The sequence below is a fragment of the Lithobates pipiens genome, unplaced genomic scaffold, assembly GCF_037356315.1.
Source record: "Lithobates pipiens isolate NorthernLeopardFrog02 unplaced genomic scaffold, aLitPip1_a1.2 Scaffold_51, whole genome shotgun sequence".
NCBI lineage: Eukaryota > Metazoa > Chordata > Amphibia > Anura > Ranidae > Lithobates > Lithobates pipiens.
Genome location: NW_027507874.1, coordinates 4,004,064 through 4,018,934, shown reverse-complemented (window position 1 = coordinate 4,018,934; position 14,871 = coordinate 4,004,064). Strand labels below are relative to the sequence as shown.

The window sequence follows — 14,871 nt, the reverse complement described above, 5'->3', positions numbered from 1 at the left end:
AGTCTATGTTACCCTAAAAGAAAAAGATTCTGTTCCTATAAAGCATGTTATACAGCACAGTGCTTGTGCTATGTAATTTGGCCCCCTGAAACACCTGAAATACCTGGCTGATCCTGCCAGTTTCTGCACTCCCCTCTGTAAACTGACCATGGTTTATCATGGCTGCTGAGCCCTGAAACCGTGGTCAGTTTATGTGCCTCTGTCATCCGCAGCTCTCCTGTCCTCTCTCCCCCCTCCCCTCTCTGCCTGTCTGCTGTGTGTCAAGCGCCCCTCCCCTCCTGATGCTGAAATAACATTTCATTTCTTATATAATCCTTCCTAATGATAGGTGCTCTTTTCTCTGTGTTTTATAAAAACAATGCCGACTATACCTGATTTCAGAGCGCCGCTCTCGTGACCAGCCACTTCTCTCTCTCTCCTCTCCTCCTGACTGACCTTAGTGGGGGAATCTCAGCCCTGCCAACTGCAGTTGTCAGACTTGGGGGGGAGGGGGGAGCCAGTCAGTCACGTGAGTGCCTAGTGGCGCTCTGAAACCTGGTATAGCCGGCATTTTTTTTTATAAGTCAGGAGCACCTTTAATTAGGAGACACAGAGGATTATATGACTTTTTCAGGGTGGGTTAACAACGACTTTAAGTGACGGACTGTACCGCCTCTTCCGTGAATAAAAAAAATGATGTTCTGAGTTGATAGCCTATATCCTCTGTATAGATTTCCAGTTTTGACTTGGGTGTGCTTTTCAGAGTGTCTTTTAAAACTCCTTGGATTTTAGGGTGACAACCTGATTGTCGTTAAAACAGAAGATGCGGGTGACAATGAGGAGTGTATGAAAAGCAAACAATGTAAAGAGGAGGAAATCCCTCCAGAGATCAGCACAGGTGAGTAATAAACACTAAATCCAGAGAAGAGCCCCAGATTCTCCTTGTTCAGTCACTACAACAATCTCTTCTTCTCCCCCCTCCTCTGTCAGTAGACAGTAATGGGGAGACAGTATGTGCCCAGTGGGGGAGTCAGGAGTCTCTTTTCTCTAATGCCGCGTACACAGGGCCGGAATTTCCGATAGAAACAGTCCGATGGGAGCTTTTCATCGGATTTTCCGACCGTGTGTATGCCCATCTGTCTTTTTCTGTCGACATTTACGACGGACTTTAGATTGAGAGCCTGTTCTTAATTTTTCAGATGGAAAACCTTTCTATCAGATTTTCAGATCGTGTGTATGCAATTCCGACAGGCAAAATTCCGCTCATGCTCGGAAACAATTCGACGCATGCTCGGAAGCATTAAACTTCCCTTTTATAGTGCCGTTGAATGTGTTGTATGTCGCGGTGTTATTGACTGTCAGAATTTGGTGTGACCATGTGTAGGCAAGACAGTTTGAGTGAAATTCCTTCGGAATTCCGATGGGAAAACCATCAGAGCTTTTTCCAACGAGAATTCCGATCGTGTGTACACGGCATAAGCTAAAATAGCCCTAAAGCTTGTAGGATGCTTATGGGAGTATGGATTGGCCTGCAAAGGAGAAGAAGGCTTCTTGGGGCCTTTTTTAAGACATTTAATCAGCAATTGTAAACATTTCTACCCGTACAACATTGTACCCATACAGCATTTCTACCCCTTACAGCTCTAGTGTTCCATAAAATAGCAGAGTCCAAAACATTTCACGATGTGTGTTCTGTTATTTCACAATGGTTTACATAAGTTGAGGTATGTACAATCAATAAAAAAATTTAAAAAATGAATATCCATGTTTTTGAAGTTTTGGACAGGAAGGAGTTTGTACAAACCAAGTCAGGGGGTGTAAGACTCAAATTTTTGGGAGTTACCAGGACACAATCTGCATGCAATTTGCACATTTCCTCTGGGTAATTTGGTTTCCTCCCACACTTCAAAGACATGCTGGTTAGATATTGTCTCCTGTCCAAACTGGCCATGATGTGTGTAAGATGGGGACCATAGATTTTAAGCATCTTGAGAACAGGGACTTGTGGGAATGTACAGTATGTAACATGCTGCCTAAATTATCGGCGCTATACAAATGCCTGTAATAATTAATAATACACCCGTATGTCAGCTTTTCAAGGTATGGGGTGCTATTACCTTTCTCTGTGTACATATTGAAGTAGTTGGGTTGGGAGAGAGCCAGTACTGCATTATTGTGTTCCTGATCAAGTATGACGTTCTTGTTATGCCAACTCTACTCAGGGGTCCTCGTCTATTGGTTCTAGCATACCCAAGATCCCACTGTCTGGTTAAAAGGATTGGAACACATCATTTCAGTAGTGGTATAGCCTGTGACATCTTCATATCATGTGTATTACTTCTCTATGTCCTGTCTCATATCTAGGACCTAGCAGAGTAGTCTCCATGGAAATTGTGTAATTGGTAGAGTGTCCTTTAATTTATCCTTTAATGTGAACTTTAACCACTACAATACAGGGCACTTTCACCCCCTTCCTTCCCAGCCCAATTTTCAGCTTTCATCGCTCTAGCGCTTACAGTGACAATTGCGCGGTCATGCTACACTGTACCCAAATGAAATTGTTATCATTTTGTTCGCACAAATAGAGCTTTATTTTGGTGTTATTTATTCACGACTCCGTTTTTTTTATTTTGCGATATAAGCACAAAAATTGCGGAAATTTGGAAAAAAAACAATATTTTCTTTTTTCTATTTGAAAAGAAATCCAATAAAATCAAATTTTGTCATAAATTTAAGCCAAAATGTATTCTGCTACATGTTTTTGGTAAAAAAAATTCCGTTAAGTGTATAATTGGTTTGTGTGATCACGGACATATGTACGCAAATGATCATGTACATATGTGTGCAGGTGATCACGTACATATGTGTGCAGATAATCATTGGGACATGTGATTTTAGTAGGACATATGTGGGGGACATGTTTTTATTATTAGGGACATGTGTTTTTATTATTTGGGGACATGTATGTTTTGGGGACATGTGTGTTTTGGGGACATATGTGGGGACTGTGTTTGTACTGTGTGGTGTGTTGTGTATTACACTAGACTGGTGATCAGTGAGTAAAAAGCTGTAAAAAGCAGCCCATACTCACTGATCATCAGCCGGCTGCAGCGTTCTGCTCTCCTCTCCTCAGCGGTGACTTCCGTGTGAGGAGAGGAGAGCCGATTGCCTAGCAACCGGCTGTTTGTTTAAATCACATGACGGCCGTGATTGGACACGGCCGTCATGTGATCAGGAGGGCCAATCACAGAGCCCTCCTGCCGATCTGAGATGTGCCGTGTCCGGGTGACACGAGCACATCGGGATCGCGCCGCTGCGCGAGCGCGCGCGCGATCCCGCTACTCCTGAAGGACGTTCCTGAATGGCCTATCAGGAGTAGACGGCTCCCACCCGGCCGTATATATGCATTGGCCGGGTGGGAAGTGGTTAATCATAGCAACTTGATAAAAACAATGTTCTTTAGCAAGGAACAATACATTCCAAATTAATCATTCTGCTATCAAATGATGTCTCCAGCACTGATCCTGTTTCTTCTAGCTGGAGGCTGCCATTTTGTTAAATCCCAGAGCCCCTGAACAGCAGTAAATCATAATAGGGGACTAAACCCATCGATTTAACAGTTTAAAAAAAACATTTCTTGAATTCTGGGATTTCTACAGGTAACTGTCTCCTTCGCTTGTGCCCTCGACCAAACTGTCAAACCATCAAATGGTTGGTGTCATAACTGATCGCATGTGCAGCACCATTAAGACTGTCAGCAGATCGGCCTCTACAAACTCGTCAGTGCCTAAAAATGGAGAGAAACTGAGCATGTGCAGAGCAGGGTGACAGTATATTACTGGAGTTTTAACAGTATAGATACTTATTTCTAATGTTTTACATAGCTATACCTGCAAAAGGGGCCAGCCTGAAGTGATCTAGCAGGACTTAATTTTCTGCCTAAAGTTCCATTTTAAAGCGGAACTAAACCCATCGATTTAACAGCTTAGCAGCAAAAAGATCTGTCTTAAAGTGGAACTATGCTTTTCAGCCAGGGAAGCTGCCATCTTGGCCTCTGTTTGGTCTGCCCTGCCATGATGCTGCACATGTGATCAGTTCTGACTCCAGCCATATGATGGTTTGATAGTTACATTCCCGGCTTGCCTTGTTTTTTTGAAACCATTAAATCAATGGGTTTAGTTCCACTGTAAGGCACTGTTAATCTCTCCTTTTCTTACTTGCTTTAGATAGACAGCACAGTGGGATTACTACAGAGGGCTCTCCAGTTATCCCTCTAGATGGTAAAAATGAAGCTGATGACATCACATCCGATGACCTGCCAGCAGGAAGCCCTATCCATCTGAACCTCCATCCGGTAAGCTGCAATGTAATGATGTCCAGGTACAGAAGGTCCAGATAAGAATACCTCTAATGCCCTGTACACACGGTCGGACATTCCGATGACAAAATCAGTCGGATTTTTTCAGACGGATTTTGGCCCAAACTTGTCTTGCATACACACGGTCGCACAAAGTTGTCGGAAAATCCAATCGTTCAGAATATATATATAAAACAATGTAACAGTGATCAATCGGCACCATCTAAATACAGTAAATAAAAAAACACTCAGTGCTAGATAAATTGCTGGCCAACACTTATAAGCGATTGATCACATGATCAAAATAAAAGCTCAGTGATCGCTGACAGCGGAGGAGAAAAAAAAAGCTGATCAACGGCTCACCTTAAAGGGACATCGGTCCCGAAACGGAAGAGGCAATTATGCCTCATTCATGCCATCTGAAAGTGCCCACAAGTGCCACCTATCAATGCCCACAAGTGCCACCTATCAATGCCCACCAGTGGTGCCAATCAGTGCCACCTAGAAGTGCTGCCTATCACTGCCACCCATCAGTGCCCATCACTGCCACTCATCCGTGCCCATCACTGCCACCTATCCGTGCCCATCAGTCCTGCCTCATCAGCGTACATCAATGACGGCCAAAAATTACCCATTTTAAAATTTTATAACAAAATAAAAAATAATATTATTTTTAAAAAATTTGGTCTTTTTAAATTTTTAACAATTTTCAATTTTTAAAAAATAAAAACCGGAGAGGTGATCAAATACCACCAAAAGAAAGCTGTATTTGGGGGGGAAAAATTATAAAAATTTCATTTGGGTACAGTGTTGTATGACCACGCAATTGTCATTCAAATTGCATCAACGCTGAAAGCTGAAAATTGGTCTGGATAGGAGGGGGGTTTAAAGGGGTTGTACAGTGCCCTGTAAGCAAGTGGTTAAAGCTCTCTGAACGCTAGTCAAAGCCCCTGTCATTGAAATGAAATCGTTAGCTTACAGTCCCGTTTACACCTTCTTTTGCTTTGCTTTGCTTCGGCTTTGCTTCAAAAATTATACCCCATTTAGCTTTAGTGGTGCTTCAAAGCGTCTTCAAGGCCTCCATAGAAATCTATGGCAAAGCTCGTTCGAAGTCCCACCGAAGCCCCACGGAGTTTCACCGAAGCCCCATCAAAGCCCCATTGAAGCCTCATCGAAGCCTCATTGAAGCCCCATCAAAGCCCCAAGAAAAAGCAAGGTGTAAACAGGACTGTAAGCTAACCATTTTATTTAGTGACAGGGGCTTTAACTGGCGTTCAGAGAGCTTTAACAAAGCCTGTCCAAAGCCATGCTTTGAAACAAGTGTAAACTAGCCCTAAGGAATAAATACATTTTATTGAAGGATCAAAGAAAAAGAAAATTTAGGTGGGTGGAAAGGTTGGCCGGAGCATACGTTCTCTTACCCAGCAGCCATTCGTGTGCAGAGCAGCAACACATCGGTGTGTAGTCCCTGGGGGAAAGTGTGGACATTGTGGTTGCAACAATGGGATACCAAAGAGACCGCAAGTGATTGTAGAGACTGTGAAAAGGTAGACTGAAATAATCTTTAAAGGGTATCTTTAGCTGAACGGACGGTGCTAATAATCTAATGACACAGCATAGAAGAATGACAGTAAGTGTGGCTTTAGACTGGGTTTAATAACACCTTAAACCTTTTTTTTCTTCTTTCTCAGGAAACTTCCAAATCCACAAAGTCTCTCACCTGTCCCATATGCGGGATATGCTTCACACAAAGATTTCATCTACTCAGACATCTTCGATTACACAAGACTGGGAGACCATACTCCTGCTCTGATTGCAAGAAATGCTTCATTCAGAAGGGCCACCTTGTGGTACACCAAAGACTCCACACGGGGGAGAAGCCATATTCCTGCCGGGAATGTGGGAAGAGCTTCACCCAGAAAGCTTCTCTTTTGTACCATCAGGGTACACACTCAGGGGAAAAACCTTATTCCTGTACCGAGTGCAGGAAGAGCTTCACTCAGAAAGCTGCTCTGATCTACCATCAGGGTACACACTTCCAGGAGAAACCTCATTCCTGTACCAAGTGCGGTGAAAGCTTCCACAAAAAGGTGTTTCTCGTCAAACATCAACGAACATGCATGCAGGGAAAACCCTATTCTTGTTCCGAATGTGAAAAATGCTTTGTGAACAAATCGTACCTTATCGGTCATCAGAGACTCCACACTGGTGAAAAACCATTTTCCTGCGTTGAGTGTGGAAAAAGTTTTGCTTTGAGGTCAACTCTCTCCAACCATCAGAAGGTCCACCTAAGGCAAAAGCCATTCTCTTGTTCAGAGTGCGAAAAGTTTTTCGTCAGCAAGACCTCCCTTATCTTCCACCAGGCCACCCACACTGGGCTGAAGCCTTTTTTGTGCCTGGAATGTGGAAAACGGTTTGCACAGAAGTCACACCTGACTGTACACCAGAGGTGGCACACGGGGGAAAAGCCTTATTTCTGTAAGGAATGTGGGAAATCCTTTGTTGGAAAGTCATACCTTGAAGACCATTTGACCATCCACACGGGTCAGAAGCCGTATTCCTGTTCTGAATGCGGGAAACAGTTTGCCTACAGGGCAAACTTGATTGTTCATCGGCGGAGGCACACCGGGGAAAAACCACATTCATGTCCAGAATGCGGAAAACGCTTTGTGCAGAAGTCTTCTATGATTGACCACCAGAGGATCCACACCAACAACCTCTTCTTCTGCTCGGAGTGTGGCAAGGGATACACACGCAAAGCTATGCTGGTTATCCACCAGAGGACCCACATAGAGCACAAGCCATACTCGTGTTCAGAGTGTAGGAAGAGTTTTGTGAAGAAGGAATCCCTCTCCTCGCATCAGAGAATTCACACCAATAGCCTCTTCTCCTGTCCTGACTGTGGGAAGGGCTTTCTACACAAATACAGCATGCTGCAGCACCAGAAAGCACATAGAGTCCAAGAGAAGCCCTTCTCATGCTCGAAATGTGCTAAACGCTTCACACAAAAGTCGGGTCTGGTCAGGCATCAAAGAGTTCACACAGGCGAGAAAAAGTTTTCTTGTGCAGATTGTGGAAGAAGCTTCACTTGGAAACACTGTCTTGTCAGTCACCAGAAATGTCATCAAGGCCAAATATCGGGGCGGACAGATCACTCGCAGATTCCAGTGCCGGCATTTCTGATTTAGGAGGCGCCATGATCCTTTTTTTGCGCCAAAAGGAATAACAAACCTTAAAACTGTTTTTCTTTTAACCAGATTTATAGAATAATTATGTGATATAGATAAAGATAACAATTACGTTTTCAAGTAATTTGAATTTCTTTTTCTTTAAAGCAGAACTTTGCTAAAGAACATTATTTGTATCAATTTGTTATGAGTAAAGAACGTACATTCTACAATAATAATTATGCTACCAAATTTATTGTATACTGTAAATTGCCTCCAGGATTGCTCCTGTTTCTTCTTGCTGGAGGTTGCCATTTTGCCGAAATCCAGAGCCCCTGAGCAGTAGTAAATCTTTAGGCCAGGGGTTGACAAATTTGCTTGGAATCTAGGAGCCAGCTAAAAAAGTTAGGAGCCGGGTCTGTGACGGCGATCTGGACCTGTCCCTGGCCTGACATGGAGACGAGTGAGGGGAAGATAGCCCCAAGCCCCCCACCTGTCTCCAAGTCATTGCCCATAGCTCTTAGAGGGACATTTTATTTATTTTTTTCAAATGACAAATTTTTTTTAAATTGCATTTTAGTGTAAATATGAGATGTGAGGTCTCTCTGACCCCAGATCTCATATACAAGAGGACCTGTCATGCTTTTTTCTATTACAAGGGATTTTTACATTCCTTGTAATAGGAATAAAAGTGACACACATTTTTTTTTTTTTAAAGAACAGTGAAAAAAATAAAAATAAAAGTTAAAATAAAAAAAAAAATATTTTAAACGCGCCCTGTCCCGCCAAGCTTGCGTGCAGAAGCGAACGCATATATGAAAGCGGTGTTCAAATCGCACATGTGAGGTATCGCTGCGATCGGTAGAGTGAGAGCAATAATTCTAGCCCCAGACCTCCTCTGTAACTTAAAAAGTGCAACCTGTAGAATTTTTTAAATGTCGCCTATGGAGATATTAAAGGGTAAAAGTTTGTCGCCATTCCATGAGCGGGCGCAATTTTGAAGCATGACATGTTTGGTATCGATTTACTCGACGCAACATTATCTTTCACAATATTAAAAAAAATTGGGCTAACTTTACTGTTGTCTTATTTTTTTTTTTTTTTTATTAAATACATTTTCCCCAAAAAAGTGCGCTTGTAAGTCCGCTGTGCAAATACGGTGTGACAGACAGTATTGAAACGACCACCATTTTATTCTTTAGGGTGTTAGAATAAAATATATATATAATTTTTAGGGGTTCTGAGTAAAGGGAAGGAAGATAGGCTGGCAGGCAGGGAAAATTAGCATTGCATCCATTAGCATTGCTGGTTGTAATTCCAACGGCCACCACAAGAGGGCGCCAGATTCCAGAAGGAACCATAGGATCGTAGAAGGCCTCAAAGCCGGGGGCTAAATTACCGGCCGCCGGCGGCGCGGCCCGACGCGATCGCGCCAGGGGGGTCCGCGGAGACAGCATACCCCCAGCTGTGCTGCCCCAGGCGCCAGTTCGCTAATTCTAGTCGCAAATGCGACCTGGCGCCCGGGTTTTGTCGAGCCCTGCTTTAGGCTATCAGCAGAGTAGCTATACCTGCAAAATGGGCCAGCCTGAAGTGTTCTAGCGGGACTAAATTTTCTAACTAAAGTTCCACTTTAAACATGGCCAGCGCTTTCAGTAAAAAGTTCCTTTGTTTTTTTTTTAGGCATTAACCACTTGACCACAGGAAGGTTTTACCCCCCTCCATGACCAGGGCATTTTTAGTTATTCGGCACTGCGCTACTTTAACTGGTAATTGTGCTGTACCCAAATGTAATTGATATAATTTTTTTAAACACAAATAGAGCTTTTTTTTCATGGTATTTGATCACCACTGGGTTTTTTTATTATATAAACGAAATAAAAACCACAAAGTTTGAAAAAAAAAGTTTTATAAAACATATCCAATGGATAAATCTAATTTCTTCATAAATTGAGGCCAAACACACACACTATATTACCAAAAGTATTGGGACACCTGCCTTTACACGCACATGAACTTTATTAGCATCCCAGTCTTAGTCTGTAGGGTTCAATATTGCATTGGCCCACCCTTTGCAGCTATAACAGCTTCAACTCTTTTGGGAAGGCTGTCCACAAGGTTTAGGAGTGTCTATGGGAATGTTTGACCATTGTTCCAGACTCGCATTTTTGAGTTCAGGCACTGATGTTGGAAGAGAAGGACTGGCTCGCAGTCTCTGCTCTAATTCATCCCAAAGGTGTTCTATCGGGTTGAGGTCAGAACTCTGTGCAGGCCAGTCAAGTTCCTCCATCGCTAACTCGCTCATCCATGTCTCAATGGACCTTGCTTTGTGCACTGGTCCAAATCATTTGGTGGAGGGGGGATTATGATGTGGGGTTGTTTTTCAGGGGTTGGGCTTGGAGACTCTTGGAACTCTTAAGGCATCAGTATACCAAGACATTTTGGACAATTTTATGCTCTCAACTTTGTGGGAACAGTTTGGGGATGGCCCTTTCCTGTTCCAACATGCCTGATGAAGGAACACACATGTTCCGAACACGCGCTCCTCCCCACTCTCTCACCATCCGGAAGTGACGTCTCCTACTGCCCTTGAGCTGAATCTGAAAACCAGGAAGCGTTGGAAGCCACCAGCACAGCTGGGAACATCAGCTGCTTCTCCACCTGCGTGACAACCGCTTCCTACAGGAGTGGATGAACTTCCTATACCATTTCACATGAGCTGTAATCTCTACAATCTTGTGAGTTTAAAATTGTCTGTCCTATATTAAAATGTTTTTTATCACGCTGCTCTCTTCTTTGTTTACTGTCTACAGAGTCCCTTCTGTTGTGCAGCCCACGGACAACAGACAGTGCATACCAAAAAGGATGTGTGCACCATCTGGATGCTCCGGCGTGGGCACTGTGCATATAACCCTGATGTGTCCACAGAAAAAACCATAGCTTAGTAACAAAAGCTTATAACTCTTTGTGAACCGAAACTAAACCGCTGTTAGGCAGAGAAAATAGTGTTCAACCAGTCTGTAATGACTGAAAAAACAAACATATCCATTGATATGATACTTGCATGCGGTGATCAGGGGCTATACCCTCACATAAGGGCCATGAGACAACATTATAGGGGATTTACCCCATCTGTGGTGAAGAGCTAATGTGGTAAAGCAGCGTTTCCGATCCACTTTCTGCCAACGTACCTCTGAGTTATTAGGGAGTGGAGGGATGACATCTTGCCAGCCTCGAAGTTCTCGAAGGGTTGATGTTGAGGTCCATACAGAACTTGTCTCTCTGTTCGCTGAGTGCAGCCATCAGTAGTTGATGGAAGCAGAGCGCAGCTTATCTGTCAGGGGCTTAAGGGCCCTATGACGCTCCAGGTTTTTCCCTAGCCGAATCAGGGAAGGACAGAGTAGACCCATCAAAATCCAGGGTGGCCACTTCTCTTGCCTTCAGCATGATGAGCTCTTTTTCTTCGTAGTAGTGGACCCTGCAGATTACGTCTCGCAGGGTGTCGGTGGACTCTGTCCAGTTTCCATGGATGATCTCCCGGGTTGCCCAGCAGGCTATTAAAGATACCACGCATGGAGGCGGGGAGGTCATCGTCCCTGGTTGCCTCAGGTAGGCCTCTGATCCGGATATTGTTCCACCTGTTACGGTTCTCTTGGTCTTCGATTTTGTACAAGGCCATTCTGTGAGCAATAGTGAGATTGCGGGTGGTTGTCTGCAGGCTTCTAATGGCTACAGTGTGGCGATCTAAGTGCTATTCTGTTTCCTCCACTTGTTCCAACACTTGTGATAAGTCTTACCGTGGAGACTTCTTTCTTTATGGCCCTCTCGAGGCTAAACAGCATGCAGGCCAGCTCTGTTTTAGTAGGCAGTCCGCTTACCAGTGTTGCGACTTCCGATAGCCTGGGTGAGCTCCTGTCTCCGTCCGAGCTGAGAGAGGAAGCTGGAGATCGGTGTCTGGGTTCAGGCCTGTGTCGGGAGGCGGAGCCTGTGCCACGTGGAGAGCGGCCTAGTCCATCTGTATCAATGAAGTCGTCCAGTTCCGTGGCCAGGAAGCGTTTAATGGAGCCCGTAGGTGTGTTTTTCTTAGGCAGGGTCTTACCTGTTCTCTTGCCTATGGTGACCGCGCAGAGATAGCTGTCTGATATTGAGGTAAGGTTATTATTATGGGTGTCGGCATCAGAGCTCTCAGGAGAAGCGTACTCACTGCTTCATCCTGAAACCACGCCCCCCAGCAGTGTATTTTTATGACGTCTGAATTAAATATTAATAAAAATATGAATTTTATGAGATAGCCAATAATGAGGAGGAGTTGCAGTGCTGTTAGGTGATGGTAGGTGCAGTGTCAGTGGTCCCAGGTTAGTCGGGAAGTGTGAGTGGTTCCAGGTAGACATGTTTTTTGTTTCGTTCCGAAATTCGGACAAATTTTCATTATTAGGACATTTAGATTCATCCGAATTACCGAATTACAATGGTAACGAATTCAAACGAAATTTAAATCAAATTCGAAAAATGACATTTTGCAACCCGAATTTGGGGCCACGTATAGCTAGAAACCCCAAATTTGGTATGCAAACACAGTAGAACTAGCACTACAACATCTCCAAATTTGGGGTTTCTAGCTCCAAGTGACCCCGAGTTACGAGGCCCCAAAATCAGGTCGCAAAATGTCATTCTCTGCTGCAGAAAAGTACTTGACATATTGTCCATATCTCGGGGTCACTTGGTGCTAGGAACCAACTTGTGGCAGGTGATGTGGCATGTGGATAATCCACAACTTGGTCATGTGGCACTCGTGGCAGGTCACGTGGCACTCATGGGCGGTGTCATGGCAAGTGGACAATACACAACTTGTGGCAGGTGATGTGGCAAGTGGACAATGACATACATAATATGTACTTGCCTTGCGATTGACATCCGTGACTTCTTCAATCAGGCATGCTGACAACTTAATTGATGTGATAAATATAAATGAAATAAGATGTGTGTGTTTTTTTGCACTGGTACACTGCAAGTATGAAAAGGTAATGGGAGGTGTGGTATTATTGATGGCAGGTAATGGGGGATGTGGTATTATTGATGCCAGATAATGGGGTATGTGGTGTTATTGATGCCAGGTAATAGGGGGGTGTGGTGTTATTGATGCCAGGTATTGGTGAGTGCAGTGTCATTGGTTCCAGGTAATAGGGGGGTGTGGTATTATTGATGCAAGGTATTGGTGAGTGCAGTGTCATTCGTTCCAGGTGATGGTGGGTGCAGTGTCAGCAATTCCACATTGTGGAGGGGTGCAGCGTCAGTCATACCAGATTATGGGGGTTGTGTTGTCTGTGGTTCAAGGTGATGTGGTATACTTGGATTTTGCAAAATCGTTCGATACAGTTCCGCACACACGGCTCCTGTGTAAGGTAAAGTCTACAGGTTTGGAAATATCAGTTTGTAAATGGATAGAAAATTGGCTAAAAGACAGAATTCAGAGAGTAGTGGTTAATGATTCTTACTCTGAATGGTCTAAGGTTATCAGTGGTGTACCCCAAGGTTCAGTGCTGGGGCCCTTACTTTTTAATATCTTTATAAATGATATTGGGTCTGGGATCAAAAGTAACATTTCTGTCTTTGCAGATGTCACCAAGCTATGCAGTGGAATAACGTCCTTACAGGATGTCTCCAATTTACAAGCCGACCTCAATGCTCTGTCTAATTGGGCGACTATGTGGCAGATGAGGTTTAATGTTGAGAAATGTAAAGTTATGCACTTGGGGGCTAAGAATATGCATGCATCATACACGCTAGGGGGAGTACAACTGGGGGAATCCATAGTGGTGAAGGATCTGGGGGTTTTGGTAGATCATAAGCTCAATAATAGCATGCAATGCCAAGCTGCGGTTTCCAAATCGAGCAAAGTCCTTTCCTGTATTAAGAGAGGTATGTACTCCAGAGAGAGAGATATCATTTTGCCCCTGTTCAAATCATTAGTAAGACCTCATCTGGAATATGCCGTTCAGTTTTGGGCACCAGTTCTCAAAAAGGATATCGGGGAACTGGAGAAAGTGCAGAGAAGGGCAACAAAACGATAAGAGGCATGGAGGAGCTCAGCTATGAGGAAAGATTAGAGGAACTGAAGTTATTTACTCTTGATAAGAGGAGATTAAGGGGGGATATGATCAACATGTACAAATATATAAGGGGTCCATATAGTGAACTTGGTGTCGAGTTAATTACTTTACAGTCAACAAAGAGGACAAGGGGGCACTCTACATCTAGAGGAAAAGAGATTTCATCTCCAAATACGGAAAAGTTTCTTCACAGTAAGAGCTGTGAAAATGTGGAATAGACTCCCTGTAGAGGTGGTTCTGGCCAGCTCAGTGGATTACTTTAAGGCTGCTTTCACACTGGGGCGGTATTCAGGCGTTACAGCGCTAAAAATAGCACCTGTGTAGCGCCTGAAAAAAAACGGCCCCTTTCACTCCAGTGTGAAAGCCGGAGGGCTTTCACACTGGAGCGATGCGCTGGCAGGACGGTGAAAAAAGTCCTGCCAGCCGCATCTTTGGAGCGGTGAAGGAGCGGTGTATTCACCGCTCCTACCCATTGAAATCAATGGGACACCGCGGCAATACCGCCGGCAAAGCGCCGCTGCAGCGGCGCTTTGCGGGCGGGTTTAACCCTTTTTCGCCCGCTAGCGGGGGTTAAAACCACCCCGCTAGCGCCCGCAGAGCGCCGCTAAAAATAGCGGCACTTTACCGCCGACGCCGCTCCCGCCCCAGTGTGAAAGCAGCCTTAGAAAGGCCTGGATTATTTCCTAAGTGTACATACTATAACTGGGTACTAACATTTATAGGTAAAGTTGATCCAGAGAAAATCCGATTGCCTCTCGGGGGATCAGGGAGGAATTTTTTCTCCTGCTTTAGCAAATTGGATCATGCTCTGCTGGGGTGTTTTGCCTTCCTCTGGATCAACTGTGGATATAGAATTGGGTATATGGGCTGGTATGATATTATTATATATTTTTTTTTTTTGTGGTTGAACTGGATGGACTTGTGTCTTTTTTCAACCTGACTAACTATGTAACTATGTGATATAGGGGTGCAGTGTCAGTAGTGCCAGATGATAGGGGGTCTAGCGGATCCAGATGATGGAGGGGTGCATATTAGCAACAGGGGGGGGGATTATAATGTGGGGTTTCACTTGTGCCGGGTGAGTTGTTAGTGGTGACCAGGAGAGGGGAGTAATGGGAATTGGTGCAGTATCACCTAAAACATTGCAATGTGTGTTGACTTCTGCTCCCTATTTTGGGCTCTTGTAGTGGAGAGCTGCCATTTTTGACACTGCAGGAACTAGGAAGGCAAACAGAACAGTGCATTTGCTTTTCAATTGTGA

General features: G+C 44.2%; 1 protein-coding gene across 1 annotated transcript in view; it reads left to right on the top strand.

Moving 5' to 3' along the window:
• Positions 1–14,871, top strand: part of LOC143957207 (uncharacterized) — a 441,673-nt gene that overhangs the window by 7,027 nt on the left and 419,775 nt on the right. The window contains exon 6 of the mRNA XM_077467351.1: positions 772–877. Within this exon, the coding sequence (XP_077323477.1) occupies positions 772–877 (106 nt within the window). The remainder of the gene's footprint in view (positions 1–771; positions 878–14,871) is intronic.